The sequence below is a fragment of the Bactrocera dorsalis genome, chromosome 1 (genome assembly GCF_023373825.1).
Source record: "Bactrocera dorsalis isolate Fly_Bdor chromosome 1, ASM2337382v1, whole genome shotgun sequence".
Taxonomy (NCBI): domain Eukaryota; kingdom Metazoa; phylum Arthropoda; class Insecta; order Diptera; family Tephritidae; genus Bactrocera; species Bactrocera dorsalis.
The window spans coordinates 76995287-77016469 of record NC_064303.1 but is presented as its reverse complement, the minus strand read 5'-3'; the positions used below and the strand labels follow the sequence as shown (position 1 = coordinate 77016469).

At 38.3% G+C, this 21183-nt stretch overlaps 1 protein-coding gene across 1 annotated transcript in view; it reads right to left on the bottom strand.

Annotated features, from left to right (window-relative positions):
- The window catches only part of LOC105228012 (DNA-directed RNA polymerase, mitochondrial), an 87522-nt gene that overhangs the window by 10998 nt on the left and 55341 nt on the right, over positions 1-21183 (bottom strand). The window contains exons 3-10 of the mRNA XM_011207619.4: positions 11095-11530; positions 10594-10749; positions 10138-10531; positions 9759-10082; positions 1724-1986; positions 1030-1404; positions 820-961; positions 629-736 (exon numbers count right to left, since the gene is read on the bottom strand). Of these exons, the coding sequence (XP_011205921.2) occupies positions 629-736; positions 820-961; positions 1030-1404; positions 1724-1986; positions 9759-10082; positions 10138-10531; positions 10594-10749; positions 11095-11530 (2198 nt within the window). The remainder of the gene's footprint in view (positions 1-628; positions 737-819; positions 962-1029; positions 1405-1723; positions 1987-9758; positions 10083-10137; positions 10532-10593; positions 10750-11094; positions 11531-21183) is intronic.

Sequence of the window (21183 nt, the reverse complement as noted above, 5' to 3'; positions counted from 1 at the left end):
CTTGAAAAGAGGATCGATACACACCACCTCTTCGTCGATTTTAAAGCTGTTTTTGACAGCCGTAAAACTAATAAGGCTGTGTAAAAATACGTCGAGCTCCGTCAGGATCGGGAACAACCTCTTCGAGCTTTCGATACCAAACGAGCTTTTAGACAAGGCGATCCTCTATCGCGCAACTTCTTCAATTTAATCTTGGAGAAAATAATTCGAGTTGCAGAACTAAATAGAGAAGGTACCATCTTCTATAAGAGTGCAGAGCTGCTGACGTGCGCCAATGATATTAATCTGTTTTCTCCAGATAAGGAAGCGAAGAAAATGGGTCTAGCGAGGACAAGACAAAATATATCCTGTCATGAAACAAACAGTCGTCGCACTCACTCAGGATCCGCCTCCCTCGTCTTTGTTAATAGTCATAACTTCGAAATCGTAGATAATTTCGTCTATATGGGAACTAGCATTAACACCAACAACAACGTCAGACTCGAAATCCACGACAAAGCGGTTTCTAAGCCAATAAAGAAGAAGAAGAATCTCAATTTCGATATTCGTAGCCAAATATTTCAACTTCGAGAAAAGGATACCTTAGTCAGTAATTTGTTCATCAGTATTGAATTGATATCTCACTTACCTCTGTATTTACGCGCCATGGTACACTAGAGAGCTGATTCAGAGAATCAAGAGCAGGATAAATTTGCTGTTGACTGGTGGAATTTATGCGATTCCATTGCTGAATGGCCTGTTTGTAGTTGTATGACATTTTTGTATTTATTTAAATATACGAAATAAATATTAATGTGAATATTCAAAGTATACACTTACCTGTTGAGGCAAACGTATCAGTTCTGATTTATTGAGTAAATAGCCTCCATTATTCGGTGTACTCCAAGGTTGTGGTGGGCATAGCATTGGTACCAGACTCGAATCAAATGTTAGTGTTTGCTGACGTGACATGCGCAATAATCTTTTTAAAAAAATCATAAATGTAAAAATTTTCAAGTTGGAATTCAATTGATTTGAATAAAGATTTACTTCGCTAAAACAGGATGAGGTTTAACTTCTTCTTTTACTAAGCGTCCTTGGTTGCGGAAAAGTGTATAGAAGGCGGGTAAAAGATTCTGCTGTTTGCTTTTGGTTTTTTTACGCATAATATGAGCATCTATTTTAATGTCACGCATCAAAATATTGTACAGAAAACGCCCAACACCAGACTGCACAATTGTAGGCCAATTTACATATTTCACATCCATGGTGGGCCCACTATTTCGGTGATTGTGCACCAGCCGTTGCCACATTTGCCGCGCATTATCTTTAGTATTTCTCTTGGTTAATATATCACAATAACATCTATATATTTCCCCAATTTTTTCCAATATACCATTTTTCTTTTTCATTTCAATTTGATATCTAAATGAAGATAAAATGCATTTTATTATATTTAGAATTTCAGGAGTGAACAAACTAAAAGCTAATTCAGCGATTAACTATACTACAAATATAAAAGCTATTAAATATGCAAAGATATTTGGTAACGTTGACGCGGGAAACATTGCTGAAATAAGCCCTATTTAGATATATGTTTGATTATCGAAAATGAAAGTTAATTGTATTTGAAATATGTATGTCTGAAAGTTCATTTAAATAACCAAATACTTACGAGTACACCGAAAATATTAATAAATATCATATAACATCATTTACAGTAATACCGTAATACTATTATTACCTTTGCTGTACTTTTTGGCCAAGTTCCTTATAAAGTTGCCCTACTGTTGGGCTAAACGTTTCCGATCCCTCTGCCAACTTAAAGATTTCTTTTATTAAAATATCAGTATATATAGAGGTATTTAGAGCCTTAAGGTATGTGTAGTAATTCATGAAATTATTCGGTTTGTAACGGATTTGAGCTCGTAATGTATTTAAGTCTCGCGTGATAGCAGCATTTATTTGAACACGCCATAGCTTTTCAAGATCTTTCAGTTTTTCACGCTGAAATTTAAATTGAAATACGAAAACAAATTGATATATAAAGAAAAACAAATTGATTGTATCTTCTAAGTGTAATATCTTACATATAAAAAGGAAAAGCTATTTCGTTATTTACCATCAGAACGTCCGAACTATAGCGCGGATGTTGTGTTTGTTATACAATTTTTAACTCAATAATGGCTGAACCGGTTTAAATAAAAATTGATGAAGACGTAGGTTACAACAACCAGAGGATGGGCATAAACTAGCTACTTTTTATAGTTTTATGTTAAAAGTCAAAATAATTCATTTATAAATAGTTCAGTCATTTAAGCTTAAATTAGGTAGGGTATACCTACCATATGTAGGTTTTGAGACAATATACAAGTATTTACAGACTTACAGCTGCGTATCTCGAATTCCGAGGTAAACTTACTTAATGACTGGACTAAAAAAAAATTAAATTTCAATTCATAATCAATTGTTTAATGTTCGTGTAAAAATCATTTGAATATTTTTTTACTTAAAAAAAGAAACAAAATAACATCACACAAGCTACTACTAAGGTACAACTGTGAAGTGTGTTTAACGTAGGTTCCTACTGTCGAACAGCTTAAATCTACGGTGCTCAGAAGCACAGTGGATCAATACAATGATTTTTTTGATCAATTTAGATTTGTTGGACAGCATTTATGGGCTTGTGGTCAAACTAGCTTCAGTTTTTACGCTCTCTACAATAAAGATATACGAACATATAGGACGACTTCCATTTTAATCCGCTTTAATCTTCATATGGAATGTAGATCAAGCTCGTCTTCACGTCGGGCATACTTGATAACGTTAAATCACCTGCATTCTTCACGGTACTCATTGGCTTGACACGGACATAGCATGGACTATTAATTGGATCTGTCGCGGTTTTCATTCACCTAAGTATGCAAGCATGACACCCTGCAGAAATGCCAAGGTTGCTTCCACCCTGTTAAAACCCTGGCAGGCCTCGGAGTATGATTCGATCGCTTCCCGTCATCATTAAGCTGGTGTGGTAGGTGTAAATTGAGATGACTCCTCTTTGCGCTGGACAATAACGACGATGAAAATTCGTCAAGGTTTAAAGAAAGCAAATGATTTAGAAAATCACTTTCTAATTCATTATACAAATGAAAAACACGCAAAGTTTCAGTGAAATATTAAGAAGCAATTGAATTCAATAGCAAAGAAACTAAACAAAAGATGCCACAGTGTTTTGCACGATATTTTCTTTTGCACGCGATTTGTATAGAAATTGGATTTTTTTATACTGCATATGGATGGAGTCATGTGTAGAAGTTCACGCAAGTGAGGAAAGTTCTCTGATCTCCATTCACTTGGGAGTGGCCAGAAACGATTCTTTTACATATGACTCAAGCAGCTCAGGACTTCCGGTCTTTGAGCAAGTATCCTCTGGGTAGCCTAAGAACATCCGTTTGAAGGCGAAGCATCCCCTGCAAAGGGCTGGGTTTGGGACCCGCCACATAAAAAAACACCCCCAATGAAAAAGCAACAACAGCCTCGGATGAGAGACCCCCCTTTTGATGACGACCATGGCAAACGAAATAAGGACTACGAATTGAGGGCATGCACCTGGAATGTCCAGCCTCTTAATTTGGAAGGTGCCGCTTCTCAGCTGGTAGCTGTCCTCGTAAAAATAAAGGCTGACATCACCGTCGTCCAAGAAAAGCGATGGGCGGGACAAGGACAGAGACGAGTAGGTCCTTGTGGCATTTACTACAGTGGCTATATAAAGGAGCGTAAGTTTGGTGTGGGATTCGTGGTGGGAGAGAGACTCCGCCGCCGAGTACTATCATTCACTCCGGTGAATGAACGTCTAGCTACAATCCGCATCAAAGCGAGGTTCTTCAACATATCGCTGATTTGCGTCCACGCCCCGAAGGAAAAGAGGACGATGTGACCAAAGATGCCTTTTATGAGTGCTTGGAGCGATGTCAAAATCCTGCTTGGCGATTTTAACGCCAGGGTGGGCAAAGAAGGTATGTTTGGCACTACGGTCGGTTGAGGCTGACTGACTTCGCCGGGGCCCGAAATATGGTTATCTGTAGTACTAGATTCTAGCATAAGAAGATCGACCACAACACGTGCGGGATGGGATAGGTACCGAGAGTTCAAGAGGGAAGCGAGACGCATTTGCAGACAGAAAAGGAAAGAGGCTGAAATGCGTGAGTACGAAGAGCTTGATAAGCTGGCCGACAGGGGTAAAGCTCGAAAATTCTATGAAAAAATGCGGCGGCTTACAGAAGGTTTCAATACCGGAGCATACTCTTATAGAACCCCCAAAGGTGATCTAGTCACCGATGCCCAGAGCATAGTTAAATTATGGAGGGAACACTTCTCCAGCCTGCTGAATGGCAGTGAACGTACAACGCCAGGAGAAGGCGAACCAGATTCCCCAATCGATGACGATGGCGCAGACGTTCCATTATCCGACCAATGAAGAAGTTCGAATAGCAATTGCTCGCCTGAAGAACAACAAAGCGGCAGGGGCCGATGGATTGCCGGCCGAGCTATTCAAACACGGCGGCGAAGAGCCGCTGATATGGAGCATGCATCAGCTTCTTTGTAAAATATGGTCGGACGAAAGCATGCCCAACGATTTGAATTTAAGTGTACTATGCCCAATCCATAAAAAAGGAGACCCCACAATCTGCGCCAACTACCGTGGGATTAGGCTCCTCAACATCGCATATAAGATTTTATCGAGCGTATTGTGTGAAGAATTAAAGCCCATCGTCAACAAACTGATTGGACCTTATCAGTGTGGTTTTAGACCTGGCAAATCTACAACCTACCAGATATTCACCATGCGCCAAGTCTTGGAAAAGACCCGTGAAAGGAGAATCGACACATACCACCTTTTCGTCGATTTCAAAGCTGCTTTCGACAGCACGAAAAAGAGCTGCCTTTATGCCGCGATGTCTGAATTTGGTATCCCCGCAAAACTAATACGGCTGTGTGAGCTGACGTTGAGCAACACTAAAAGCTCCGTCAGAATCGGGAAAGACCTCTCCGAGCGGTTCGATACCAAACGAGGTTTCAGACAAAGCGATTTCCTATCGTGCGACTTCTTCAATCCACTTCTGGAGAAAATAGTTTGAGTTGCAGAACTAAATAGAGAAGGTACTATAAGAGTGTACAACTGCTGGCGTATGCCGATGATATTGATATCATCGGTCTCAACACCCGCGCCGTTAGTTCTGCTTTCTCCAGACTGGACAAGGAAGCAAAACAAATGGGTCTGGCAGTGAACGAGGGCAAGACGAAATATCTCCTGTCATCAAACAAACAGTCGTCGCACTCGCGACTTGGCACTCAAGTCACTGTTGACAGTCATAACTTTGAAGTTGTAGATAATTTCGTCTATCTTGGAACCAGCGTAAACACCACCAACAATGTCAGCCTAGAAATCCAACGCAGGATAACTCTTGCCAACAGGTGCTACTTTGGACTGAGTAGGCAATTGAGAAGCAAAGTCCTCTCGCGACAAACGAAAACCAAACTCTATAAGTCACTCATAATTCCCGTCCTGCTATATGGTGCAGAGGCTTGGACGATGTCAACAACGGATGAGTCGACGTTGCGAGTTTTCGAGAGAAAAGTTCTGCGAAAGATTTATGGTCCTTTGCGCGTTGGCCACGACGTATGTCGCATTCGATGGAACAATGAGCTGTACGAGATATACGACGACATTGACATAGTTCAGCAAATTAAAACACAGCGGCTACGTTGGCTAGGTCATGTTGTCCGGATGGATGAAAACACTCCAGCTCTGAAAGTATTCGACGCAGTACCCGGCAGGGAAGCAGAGGAAGAGGAAGACCTCTACTCCGTTGGAAGGACCAAGTGGAGAAGGACCTGGCTTCGCTTGGAATATCCAATTGGCGCCAGGTAGTGAAAAAAGAAACGACTGGCGCGCTGTTGTTGACTCGGCTATAATCGCGTAAGCGGTGTCTACGCCAATTAAGAAGAAGAAGAATCCGCCAGAAACGCCCGGATTTGTGGAAGAACAAAAATTAGCTTTTGCACCACGATAACGCCCATGCTCACACATCGTTGCTTGTGCGCGACTTTTTGGCCAAAAACAACACACTAATGATGCCGCAGCCACCGTATTCCCCAGATCTGGCCCCCTGTGACTTTTTCTTGTTCCCTAAACTGAAGATGCTCATGAAAGGACGACGTTACGCTTCTCTTGACGAGATAAAGACGACATCGAAGGAGGAGCTGAAGAAGATAAAAAAAATGATTTTTTGAAGTGCTTCGAAGATTGGAAAAACCGTTGGTACAAGTGTATAATATCTCATAGGGATTACTTTGAAGGGGACAAAATAGATATTCATGAATAAATAAATAATTTTTGAAAAAACACACAATTCGCGATACTTTTTGAACACACCTCGTACACCTAATACCCGATAAATTTTGGTAGTACACCTTAAGACAGGAGCCAGTTGAGGAAGGTGCAGAAAACGCATGAATAGAATCGTGATTATCAGGCGCATCAACTAATCTGCAGCGCTGTTTTCCCCTCCCTTTGGAAAAAACTTAAAGTGGCGCAACTTGATGCCAGAAGGCCACACTGAAGTGGAGAAAAAAAAAGATGGGGACACACCACAAGTTTATCCTCTTAAGATTATTAATATCGGTATCTTTCTTAATTAATTTATAACATAGAAGATGCTCTCTATCAACATTAGCATGTTTAGCAACAAAAGATATAATATCTTCCCCAGTGACTGAGTTCTTAAAGGAAGATAAGTGAATCCATTTCTTGGGTATGACGACATCAAGATCACGATTAGCATTAACACCAACAACAGTTGAAGTGGCTGGGGATTTTTTGTTCCTAGTACTCACTTTTAACTTCAAATTTCTATTAGCAGTAATTGAAGTAGAAGATTTCAGGTTAACAGAATCATCAACGGCGACAGATTGAGCAGCATTGACAGCGACAGGGGGGCGAGTTGGTTTAGCAGCAACTGTTGGATTGTTATTGGCTTTCGAGTGAGTGTTGATATTCCTACACTCACATATGTATTGGCATTATTACGGGGCATCTCGACACGATAGAATTTAAAGAATACTAGCTGCATTGCCGTGCACATAGCCTGTGGAGACTCCACATTGCTCATTGCTTAACGCTCCGTCTCGACAGGATAAAATCTATGTCTTACTAACTGTCAAATCTATTGCTATTGCCATTGCCAAGTCTTTATGTGGGCATTTGTTATCATAACATAATCATTTGCGCAAAGGCGTAGGATAGGTAGGTTCGAGCTGATGTAGCGCATGCTTTGAGCTCTTCAAAAATTTATTTTATCATATTGCGAAATGCCGTCGGGTAGGTAGCTGATGTAGCGCATGTTTTGAGCTCTTGAACTGTTTAAATCTTTTATGAGGAAAATAAAAAAAGGATAAAGATCCTTTACAAACGTATTTTCTGGGACAAATAAAATAATAAGAAAAGGGTAAAGATCTTTTGTTCACAAATGTATTTCTTGGGAAAAATAAGATAATAAGAAAAGGATGAAGATCCCTTTTTTACAAATGTATTTCTGAGAAAATAAGAACTAATATTTTTGGACTACTATATAATAATTCTGGCATAAATTTTATATACCAATTAAATTAATAAATTTAAATTGAGAAATGATTATTTATGCTTGTATAAGTTTATTAAATTTAAGACTTCGCTCATTCCATAATTTTTCTGTAAATTAACAATATTAAACTAAATATTAATTTTTTGAAAAAATGTTATTTTGAACATGTACTTTATTTTTATAACATAACACAATCGTCTTAATATTCGATCTTCTAAATTTCATATTACCGAAATGAAAATGCCGTCGGCATATGTGTAAATGGGATATGTTGTCTCTTCGAAATTTTCATAGAAATGAAAACTGCGCTGTCAAACTGCTGAAGTGACAGCTTATTGCTTACAATATATGGTAAACTAATTAGTTTGCCATATATTGTAAGAAATAAGCAATATGCAGTCTCCACAGGCAATAGGCAGGGAAAACCAGTTAGTAAGACATAGATTTTATCCTGTCGAGACGGCCCGTAATAGACATAGAATACTATCTAGTTTGGCATGTATAGTAAGCTAGAAGCTGTCACTTCAGCAGTTTGACAGCGCAGTTTTCATTTCTATGAAAATTTTGAAGAGGCAACATATCTCATTTGCACATATGCCGACGGCATTTTTAATTTGGCAATATGAAATTTAGAAGAGCGAGTATTAAGACGGTTGTGTTATATTATAAAAATAAAGTACATTTTCAAAATAACATTTTTTCAAAAAATTAATATTTAGTTTAATATTGTTAATTTATAGAAAAATTATGCAAATTGGGTTGGGAATGAGCGAAGTCTTAAATTTAATAAACTTATACAAGCATACATCAAAATATTATTGCGCATTTTAAATTTATTATTTCAATTGGTATATAATATTTATGCCGCAATTATTATATAATAGTCCAAAAATATGAGTTCTTATTTTTCCCAGAAGTACATTTGTAAAAAAAAGGATCTTTCTCCTTTTCTTATTATCTTATTTTTCCCAAAAAACATTTGTAAAAAAAAGGATCTTTATCTATGTTATGCTTTTCTTTTTTCCAGAAATACAATTTGTAAACAAAATGATCTTAATCCTTTTTTTTATTTTCCACATAAAAGATTTCAAACGTGCTCTACATCAGCTACCTACCCGACGGCTTTTCACAAATGATAAAATAAATTTTTCAAGAGCTCAAAGCATGCGCTACATCGAACCTACCCTACGCCTTTGCGCAAATGATTCTATCATGATAGCCCACGTACAGATTTGGATATGGCAATAGCAATACGTTTGATAGCTAGTATTCTATAAATTCTATCGTGTCGAGATGCCCCGTTAGACGAAGCAGCGATTGTAGAGTCGCTTGTACCAACTGCAGTCGCAGCAGTGAGAGGGGTTGGCAGCAGAGATAACATTCGAAGCTGGTGCAGAGAACTTGCCATTATCGAATAATTTCTTATGAACAGTGCAGATCTCTGATTTCAGTTCGTTAAGCTTAGCGATTAACGAATTACGATCATCACATAATTGCTGTATTAACGCGAGCGCCTCCGCTTGTTCACTTCTCAGTGAACTTACTTCCAATACAAGAGAATTGAGCTCTACATTTTCTTTATTATGATTGTTATGCTCCAACAAAGGTTCAGTTACTTCCTTGTTCGATTGTTCAGCATTTTGTTGTTGCGAACTTAAAATATGAGTGCACTGTGCACTGTGAATTTCTCGGAACTACCGCGCATACTTTACAATAAAAAGCATTTTTAGATTTCTGCAAAAAATCCACATCAGCCTGTGATAAATTCACACACGACAAGTGGAAGAATTGATTGCATTTAAGGCAACTGATCTTGGGCTGGGCACGGTCAACTCTATGCCCGCAAACATACGGCATTAAGAAAGATAAAATAATAAAACGCGGTGCAGAAAAAAATACGTCAGTACACGGTGACGACTGATCACGACTTTTATTCGTTGCAACAATAACTTGAATTATTGCAACAATAACTTGAATTATTATTTTTTATCAAGTATCAAATATTCCAAAGTTATAAGTGGATTATTACAACACATGAAATTAATTACGAGTAATTTACATGCGGATTGATTAGTTTATTTGCTGTCTATTTAAGCTGTTAAATCTTGTTCTTTATATATTGGCATAAGTACTTACACAATAGTCAGCATTAGCAAATTCATTTGAACTTTCAATTGACTTTATTGTTATGCAGCCATCTAATTCAACTTTCAGCTGTTCACGTGCCATCCTTTCTAGTTCAGCACTATTATAAACACATTTTGATTTCATTACATTTGTAATTGATGAAGGTACAACAGATTGGTTTAAGTTATTAAGGAGTTCGTTATTATAACTTAGAACTGGCGGTGTATATATAGGAGTAAAATCTGGTCGTATTCGTCGAATAGCGTCTAAAGCAATATCTCTTTGATCAGCAATAAACACTGATCGATCCATTATTTGATTTAACGTTATTCCCTGTATAAAAAGAAGATTTGAAGAACTATACAACAATTATTTCAATAATTCTTACATTTTGGTTTGCCATTTGTTCAAACTTTTTAATTTGATTAATATTTTCTTCCGATGTATCAATGCGCCCCAGACATTCAAAAATAGCGGCATAAGTTTGTTCATTAAATTTCAATTGATCTTCTTCGATCAATGCAAAAATATCGTTAAATCGCTCAAATGAAGCCTTTTCGGCTAGTCCATGTAATATAATATTGTAAAATTCAATTGTAATAAGACTCTGGGTTTCCAACTTTTTTTTTGCTCTTTGTCTATATGCTAACAATGTGGAGATTCCCCGATTAATCATCCCAGCTGAAACACATACATTAAGGTACGACTCCAAATGGATTTGAAGAGCTTTTTCCTTTGCAAAGCGCTCTTGCTCCTCGTTATTATGTATTTTAGACTTGAACCTAAAAATAGTCAATAGGTTAAATATTTTAATAGCTGGAATAAATAAAAAGAAAGAAATTACCTAGATTTTGGCTTTGTGATAACAATACTTTCCGTACTCTGAACGTTTTGATATTTAGAAGAGTTAGTTTCAATATTCTCTGAAGAAATATAATGTTCGCCAGACTCTAAAGGACCCAAGGGCTCTTCCACGTCATTTTCCTTTGGAACCATACAACTGTAAAGCATAGTAATATCTTAGTTTGATTGCTAAATATAATCAAAATTGCCAGAAACTCATTATTATCATTGTTTACTAAGTAAAGCCAACCAGCAACGCTTGACGAGTTCGAAGACAACAGTCAGGGCAGTATAGCCGAAATGCTGCATTGGGAGTCGAAAATTTACGTTAAAGTGTGGAGATATGCAAAACGGAGCCGTGGTGACCATTTGGTCGAAATTTTGTTCATCATATATGGGCTTAAATTATCTACCTTATAAAAAAAATAAACCATTCCATTCGACTACCGTAAAAAAAGTGATAAGTTAGAATTTCTAACTACAAGTATATCAAATAATTTACCTGAAAGTATCAATTGGTGTTTCAGAAACTTCTTGGCATTCATTTCCCATACTTTCAAGTATGTCGCGATAGCTGTTGAAACTTTTTATTATATTATTAATGTCTTCAGTTTTATTTATAAGATGTTTCGTATAGTCTTCCTTTCCGAAAAATATCAATGGCTTGTCATCATACATTCCCGATTCCAATATTGTACGATCCATTTCATCTATATTAATTTGTTTGTAAATTGTCGGTTCTATATTTATTTTGGGTCTCTCAGCAACTGTTGCATTTTCTAATATAGGTGTCAGAGGAATTTTGGTTTTCAGTTGCTTGCTTTCTTTAGCCCATTTTTCAATTATTTGAGCCTGCGTTCTAGCAATAAACTCTTGTAATTTTTTCGCTTTCAGTCTTTTAACCCGCGATTTTCGCTCACTGGCTGACATATCTGTCACTAAAGGGTAAAATAAAAAAATCATAATAATTTAATAACAAGTTGATGTAATTTTAACAATTTTAAAAAATAAAAAAAATACGTTTGTATAAAAAGTATCGCAAATTTTTACTACTTATATTCGATTTTCGATTGTTTCGTTGCGTTATGTTGGTCCTCATATCACTTACTTATACTCACGAGGTCGGGCATTTCAAATGTTTAGTTAATTTTTAAACTCTTGCAACATGATTCAACAGAGTATAAAAATTTTGTTCACGTGATGGTTGTTTGTATGTCCTAAAAAGAATCAAGTCCGTCTTGGTACACGTGTTTCTTGGCAAAACAAAGTAAGGACGAGTAAATGAGGGTAATCGGTCCATCGACACACCCTCAAAGAACAGTTAATCGAAAACTTATATAATGCCATAACTCATCTCTAAAGTAGGTAATGAAACTGTAATTTTGCACAGGTAATTTCAGGAGGAAGGGGCATCTGTGGGTTAAAAATTTAAAAAAGAAGTGTGGCCCCGTTACCTAACTATTATCTTTTCTTTTTTCAGTACAACAACCATTCCCTGATGAATATATTCGAATAAAACTTTGCGAAAATAGTACCTTTGTCTAAATCGGACCATAGCTATTCAAGTCCTTACATTCCGAATATGTGGACCCCAGTGCGCATTTCTGATTTTTTTGCCGAATGTATCGTTTTACTGTGAGTTGTGTTATTGAAATTCGGGGAAAATGCTTATTTGAAAATAATTATAATAATAATATACTCTTGTATCAAAAAAGGGTTAAATCGGTTCAATATATCTTTCAGCCCCATTTACCTAATATAAAGCTATTCGAACTTCCAGTTGACTTTATACTTCATATATACAATGAGGAAGTTATTTTAATGGAATTGAGAGAGCGTATTTTTCTAATAGTAAGGTATCTCTGTACTTAAAATTAATAAAATCGGAAGAAACTTTGCCATAGACTCCATATAACTAACAAAAAAACTACTATATTTTCATCCTGGCAAAGTTGCAAGAGTATGAAATGTTCACTCGAACTTCCTTACTTGTTTACAGTTGTTTTCTTGGAAATGTTTTGGTTCGTCATCGATTTTTGCTTATTCCAAAAAAAAAATGGATCAAAGAACATGTATAACATTTTGTGTAAAAAACAAAATTAAGTACGCTGAGGTATTCCGAATGTTGACTGTGGCATGTGCTGAAGTTACCTTGAATAAAAGCAATGTTTGTCAGGGGTACAAAATGATCTCAGAGGGTCGAGAAGATGTGAATAAAAACATTAATGAAGTGAAGAAAATAGTATATGACAATCATCACGAGTTCTTTTCAAAGGGACGTACGGTCAATAAAGAATTTGGTCCAGAAAGGGCCGCATTTACATTTTGCACCATGATAACGCCTCTTCTCACGCATCGTTGCTGGTACGCGAATATTGGATCAAAAATAACAAATAAATGTTGTCGCAGCCGCCGAATTTCCATATATGGCCCACTGTGACTTTTTTTTATCCCAAAACTGAAGAGGTCCATGAAAGGACGACGTTACACTATAATTGAGGAAATAAAAACTGGATTGAAGATCGTAACTCCTCCACAAGATCAATGATAAGATTGTTCAAAGATATTTAACATATTGCCGAGAAAAAGAAATTGTTATTTAAAATTAGTTTAGGCAAATATAATACATATACTATATAAATGAATTTTCAAAGCTACTTGAATACATTGCCGAGGGCAACAACTGTAATTCGTAGTCTGTATTTATTCTCTGTTGCTTGTAATATCGATACTTCTTCTCCTTGACTTGTGTGCTTGGTGTTACTGCAGATTTACGTCTACCTAGTTTACCATCAGCACCATGCCAACAACATAAGCAGTCGGTCGTCGTACCTCATTCTTGCTGCTTGAAAGCTTTTGTCTCAACTTACACTCAGTATCTTCACACTGTGTTTTCAACTCCAAAGCAATTAGGATATAATCATTTGGAGTAGTAAACGCGGGCTCATATACTACTGTAGGCAAAATATAGTAAGACTTTTTAATTTAAATTTTGCGCGAGCTATTCAAACACGGCGGCGAAAAACTAATAAGGAGCATGAATCAGCTTCCTTGTAGAATATGAAAGAACATTTGGTCATAAGAAAAGTGAATGCACGATTGGTTGTAAAACTACTTAAGTTTTCCGAAAACAGCTTCGCGTTAAAATCTGTGAAACAATGTGTTCAAAATTGAACATGTTCGTTGCTACCAAAAGACGGACAACAATATTATATTTAAACCTTTCATATATTTTTCACAAATGTTAAATATGATAAAAATCTTACTATTGTAATAAATTATACAGTCCACATATGTATGTACATATATTAGATAAGGTAGAGGCAGTACAAAGCGTACATAAATAAACACATAAAAATATGTGCATCTATATGCAACACACATACATATATGAAGCACGTATGCATCCATATGCGTTACGCATGCACTTAAATATACAACAATATAAACATATTAATTTAGGTTTGGGCAATTGATTACAAATGCAGATGCGCACTTGAAAACAACCCAAACCATGCAACATAAATTATATACCCTGCGAACCATCAGCGGGTAAAAAACGAGATAATCAGTGGGTAACATGGGGGTAAACGTGGGAATATTTAACCCACTCACGTACGTATACATGTGATCATACAACAAAAAATAACCCAAAAATGTGCGTTGGTGTTAGTGCACAGAGAAAAAATGTGTAGTTGCATTGAAATATTTGTCACAAGCGGGTAGCCGTGGTTGGCTGGGTAATAACACACACACACACACATGTATTGCATTGTATAGTTGAAAACAACCCCATGTGGTGTGCAGTGCATACACATATGTATATTGAATTAGATAAGTAAGACTTCAAAAATAGTATATAAGGCCTACAAATTTAAAAATAAAATTAGAATGAAAGATTTCTCACTCAACAAAAGACTTGTTCATTTCCCCCCACCAGTGATAAGGTTGATAAAATATTTGTTGAGGATGTCATGAAACGTACTATTACTGGCGATGAATTTTGAATCTATGGTTGCGACCCGGAAACAGACGATCAATCGGCCGAATATCTTGACAAAGGTGGGTCGAAGCCGAAAAAATCACGTCAAAGTAGGTCAAAAATTAAGGCTATGTTGAGAGTTTTCTTCGATTATCGAGGTTTGGTGCACTTCGAATTGCTTCCGACGGACCAAACTGTCAACAAAGAATACTATTTGAGTGATATGCGTGCTTCGCGAGAAGCTATTCGTAAATAGAGGGCGGAATTATGAGCCGACAACTCTTCGTTTTTGCATCACGATAATGTACCGTCGCACACTTTCTTGATTCTTTGTGAGTTTTTCGCCAAATTTTCAACCAATATCCTGTTCACTTTATTTAGCTCCGTGTGACTTCTGGCTATTAAGCAAACTCAAAGTTTGGTAGAAATGATACTTGTTTTTAGTATCAAGTTTTTCGGGACTTTGTACAAGATTATTTCTCAAATTGTTTAGATATTGATATTTGTCCGTAATCGCTGCTAGTGCAATTTACCAGCACCAGCAGTTAAACAAGCAACCAGCCCATCACGTGGTCGCCAATATGCTTAACTGTCGGCTACAAATATCTAGGATTCATCTCTTGATTTAGTTTTCTCCAAACTTCACTCTGCTATCTAATACAAACATATTGTGTTTGCTTCCATCCGTGAATATCACGTATTTCCAGAAAGACAAATTTTTTCCATTTTAATTGTGGACAAACTGCAATCCCAAGTTTTTATTCTTTTTATAAACAAAGGATTTATTTCGAGCAATTCTTCTATTTTGCCCATCCCTTCAAAGGAATCTTCGAATGGCGTTACAGTTTATTTTAAAATGTTTTCCCAGCATGTCACGCAGTCGAGGATCAATCTTACTATTTTTGACAATCCATCTCTCTTGACGGTCACTTTTGAGCCAATTTTCAACTCGATTTTCATTTTTAAATCGGTGAATGATTTTCAACTGTTGTTTGAACTTCTTTTTACATTTTTATAATTTATGAAGATATAAAACAGCGCAAGAACGTTCATTGAAGTAAGCAGACCAAAATAACAGAGGATTCCAGGAAAGTTCCGTTAACTATTGCAGCTCTGCTAGGGTGAGTCATTTTCACTGTGACACGATTTTTTCTCTTATTTAGTTAAAAACTTATTTCAACAAAAAATTAATGAAATATGAAAATGGTTTCTTATTTTTGTAATTTAAGTTAAACGAGCTTATCAAATTCACCGTAACTTTTGCCTAGATTTGTTCACAGTTAAGGTGATGTAACAAGATGGACCATTTTCACTTAGCCACTTTATTTGCCTTTTCTGCAGAACTATCCAATTTTTTTGGAATCTTATTGTATTTGCTTTGTGTAATACATATGCTTCTTGTAAGCCACTGATTGTGTTGTGTTTAATTTTCCCGTTAATTTTTCAAAGAAAATCGCGTATTATGTTTAAATTTCCTTCATTTTATCCCCCAGTAGGTCTTTCGTAGTGACATTACTAGTCTCATAGAATGCCTCTTCCAGCCGTATTTGAATTTGTGGGTATAGCCATAAGGACGCCTTTTAACATTTTGTTTAGCTTTCCGTTTCCACGGAATCGATGTTCGCTTAATTTATGCGAATTATTAAAATAAATGCGTATAATCTATATGATTTCGTCTTACTTTTTTATTTATTTTCGTCAGCTCTTTTTTTATGCTGGGAAGGACCAATATAACCCTGCTCGAAGGACCAATGTACAATACCTTATATCAAATAGGCACGTATTTTGCGAGAGTTTACTAGTTCTAGGCCAACTCCGCTAAATCACATTATGGTTAAGAACTCCAAATTATTTTAATTAAGTCACACACATTAACATAACCGGTTTAAAGTGAGATGAAAAGTCAAAATGGACATTAAAACGTAATCCCGCCTATATTGAGGATAGGGGATGACTCCGTTAACTTTTAGTAGTACTCATTTCCATTCATCATGAAAAGATATACGATCCAGGAACGAGTCGAAATTATTAGAATTTACTACCGGAATGCGGGGTCAGTGCCTCAACTTTAAGAGCGCTTCATCCAATTTCGTCGAGGATGGAAAAATTTGAATCCACAGCGATAGTACAAAATTGAGAAATACCCAAATTAGTTTCTCAAACGTTGGGCATCTCTGCGATGTCAATGTGGCGAATTTTGCTAAAATATATTAACCTACATTCTTACAAGATCAAATTGACGCAAGAACTGAAGCCGCTTGACCACCATAATCGTCGTATGTTCGTGAATTGGGCTGAGCAAAAACTTGAAAATGATCCGGATTTTCATTGAAAAATCATCTTCAGCGATGAGGCATATTTCTGGCTGAATGGTTTCGTCAATAAGCAAAATATGCGTTATTGGTCAGACAGCAATCACGTTCTCCATGAGTCACCATTGCATCCCGAAAATGGGCCAGCGGCGTCATTTGGCCGTATTTCTTCCGTGATGATGAAGATCGACACGTTACTGTGAATGGGAATCGCTACCCCTCAATGATAACCGAACACTTTTGGCCCCGAATTGGATGATATGGACTTGGGAAGTATGTGGTTCCAACAGAACGGCCCCACAAGCCACACAGCGAATGTTACAATCGATTTATTGAAAAGCAAGTTTGGTGAACGTGGCCGAAATGGCCCAGTCAATTGGCCGCCTCGGTCTTTACTTTTACAGGAATAAAGAATTTCATTGATACCTAATCCGTTTTTGTTTTATTTAAACAAACTTTTTTAGCGCTCTTATTGAAAAAGTGTATCCAATTTCGTAAATTTTCGTATTGGGACATAAGGATACGCCCCAAATTTAGTTGAAATTAGTCACGCCACGCGCTTTGTCTAATTTTTACATAGTTTTCTTAAAAATTCTAGGTGCCATCTTACCATAAGATCTGATGCTTCTGACGTATTTTTTAATGTCTTATCGCACTTTTAGGGACCATTTTATAGTAATTGGGCAAGGTTATTATACTATTTCACTGATTTTCAGTGTATTAGGAGATACTAAGGAAATAATTCTCAGTAAGTGTCGATACACAATATCACGTTGGTTTGAAAGATTTCGCTTGTTGAAAATTACGATCCCCTGTATCAAGTGACTGTATTACATTTATTATATTCACTAATCACTGCCGTTGGAGATTTATAAAACAGCTGACATAATAAAATCACATCGTTTAATTTTTATTACAAGAAAACATTGTAGTGTCGTATAAAAGTCTTGTTTTAAATACTCGTATTTTCCATTTAATGGAGATAATGGACGGATTTTTTTTGGTTTGGAGAGTGGATTGCCAGGTGAACTCAAAGCGTTGCCTTTAATTTCTATGTTTGCTTTTGTCTAATACCGGAATTCTGTAAGCAGTCTATAGTCAATATTTGAGAAATTTTTACGTAAAGTTTTAATTCAAATTTGAGACAGTATTTTGTGACTAAACACTAGAGATCGTGTTTACTATTCACAACTTCTTCTTCTTTGCTGGCGTAGACACCGCTTACGCGATTATAGCCGAGTCAACAACAGCGCGCCAGTCGTTTCTTCTCTTCGCTACGTGGCGGCAATTGGATATTCCAAGCGAGGCCAGGTCCTTCCACCGGAGTGGAGGTCTTCCTCTGCCTCTGCTTCCCGCGGCGGGTACTGCGTCGAATACTTTCAGAGCTGGAGTGTTTTCATCCATTCGGACAACATGACCTAGCCAGCGTAGCCACTGTCTTTTAATTCGCTGAACTATGTCAATGTCGTCGTATATCTCGTACAGCTCATCGTTCCATCGAATGCGATATTCGCCGTGGCCAAAGCGCAAAGGACCATAAATCTTTCGCAGGACTTTTCTCTCGAAAACTCGCAACGTCGACTCATCGGTTGTTGTTATCATCCAAGCCAATGCACCATATAGCAGGACGGGAATTATGAGCGACTTATAGAGTTTGGTTTTTGTTCGTCGAGAGAGGACTTTACTTTTCAATTACCTACTCAGTCCGAAGTAGCACCTGTTGGCAAGAGTAATCCTGCGTTGGATTTCCAGGCTGACATTGTTGATGGTGTTTACGCTGGTTCCAAGATAGACGAAATTATCTACAACTTCAAAGTTATGACTGTCAACAGTGACGTGAGAGCCAAGTCGCGAGTGCGACGACAGTTTGTTTGATGACAGGAGATATTTCGTCTTGCCCTCGTTCACTGCCAGACCCATTTGCGTTGCTTCCTTGTGCAGTCTGGAGAAAGCAGAACTAACGGCGCGGGTGTTGAGACCGATGATATCAATATCATCGGCATACGTAAGCAGCTGTACACTCTTATAAAAGATTGTACCTGCTCGATTAAGTTCTGCAGCTCGAACTATTTTCTCCAGCAGGCGATTGAAGAAGTCGCACGATAGGGAGTCGCCTTGTCTGAAACCTCGTTTGGTATCGAACGGCTCGGAGAGGTCCTTCCCGATCCTGACGGAGCTTTTGGTGCCGCTCAACGTCGGTTTACACAGCCATATTAGTTTTGCGGGGATACCAAATTCAGACATCGCGGCATAAAGGCAGCTCTTTTTTGTGCTGTCGAAAGCAGCTTTGCAATCGACGAAGAGGTGATGTGTGTCGATTCTCTTTTCACGGGTCTTTTCCAAGATGGTGACTATCTGGTCAGTTAATGATTTGCCAAGTCTAAAGCCACACTGATAAGGTCCAATTAGTTGACGGTGGGCTTTAATCTTTCACACAATACGCTCGATAGAACCTTATATGCGATGTTGAGGAGGCTACTTTTCTATGGATTGGGCATAGCACACTTAGATTCCAATCGTTGGGCATGCTTTTGTCCGACCATATTTTACAAAGAAGCTGATGCATGCTCCTTATCAGTTCTTTGCCGCCGTGTTTGAATAGCTCGGCCGGCAATCCATCGGCCCCTGCCGCTTTGTTGTTCTTCAGGCGGGTAATTGCTATTCGAACTTCTTCTTGGTCGGGCAATGGAACGTCTTCTCCATCGTCATCGATTGGGGAATCGGGTTCGTCTTCTCCTGGCGTTGTGTGTTCACTGCCATTCAGCAGGCTGGAGAAGTGATCCCTCCATAATTTAAGTATGCTCTGGGCATCGGTGACTAGAACACCTTGGGGGGTTCTACATGAGTATGCTCCGGTCTTGAAACCTTCTGTAAGCCGCCGCATTTTTTTGTAGAATTTTCGAGCATTACCCCTGTCGGCCAGCTTATCAAGCTCTTCGTACTCACGCGTTGCGGCCCCTTTCCTTTTCTGTCTGCAAATGCTTCTCGCTTCCCTTTTCAACTCTCGGTATCTATCCCATCCCGCACGTGTTGTGGTCGATCATAACCTTGCGAGGTAGGCAACCTTTTTTTTCTCCGCTGCGACACGGCACTCCTCGTCGTACCAGCTGTTCTTTTGCACTTTCCGAAAACCAATGGTTTCAGTTGCAGCTGTACGTAAGGCGTTTGAAATGCCGTCCCACAGTTCCTTTATACCGAATTGTTGACAAGTGCTCTCAGAGAGCAGGAGTGCAAGCCGAGTAGAAAATCGTTCGGCTGTCTATTGTGACTGGAGCTTCTCGACGTCGAATCTTCCTTGTGCTTGTTGGCGTGCGTTTTTTGCTGCACAGAGGTGGGTGCGAATCTTGGCTGCAACAATATAGTGGTCCGAGTCGATGTTAGGACCTCGGAGCGCACGCACATCTAAAACACTGTAGACGTGTCTTCCGTCTATCAGAACATGATCGATCTGGTTGGTGGCTTTTCGATCCGGAGACAGCCAGGTAGCTTGATGAATCTTCTTATGCTGGAATCTAGTACTACAGATAACCATATTTCAGGCCCCGGCGAAGTCGATCAGCCTCAACCCATTTGGAGATGTTTCGTCGTGGAGGCTGAATTTACCGACCGTAGTGCCAAAGATACCTTCTTTGCCTACCTTAGCGTTAAAGTCGCCAAGCACGATTTTGACATCGTGGCGGGGGAAGCTCTCATATGCAAGCTCCAAGCGCTCATAAAAGTCACCTTTGGTCAAATCGTCCTTCTCTTCCGTTGGGGCGTGGGCGCAAATCAGCGATATGTTGAATAACCTCGCTTTGATGCGGATTGTAGCTGGACATTCATTCACCGGAGTGAATGATAGTACTCGGCGACGGATTCTCTCTCCCACCACGAATCCCACACCAAACTTGCGCTCCTTTATATGGCCACTGTAGTAAATGCCACAAGGACCTACTCGTCTCTGTCCTTGTCCCGTCCATCGCATTTCTTGGACGGCGGTGATGTCAGCATTTATTTTCACGAGGACATCAACTGGGCACCTTCCCAATTAAGGGACCGGACATTCCAGGTGCATGCCATCAGTTCGTAGTCCTTATTTCGTTTTCCATGGTCGTCATCAAAAGGGGGGTCTCTCATCCGGGGTTATTGATAAACAGATGGCGCTAAATCGCACATGAAAATTTCGAGTAGATTAGATTGAATTATCCTCGGGGACGAGTGTCATGGCGAAATCTTGCTAAATCTAGTAGATTAATGAAATAGCCTAATTGACAGTGTAAAGCCTAAAGTGATTAAGTGTAGGTCGGAACATGGTATT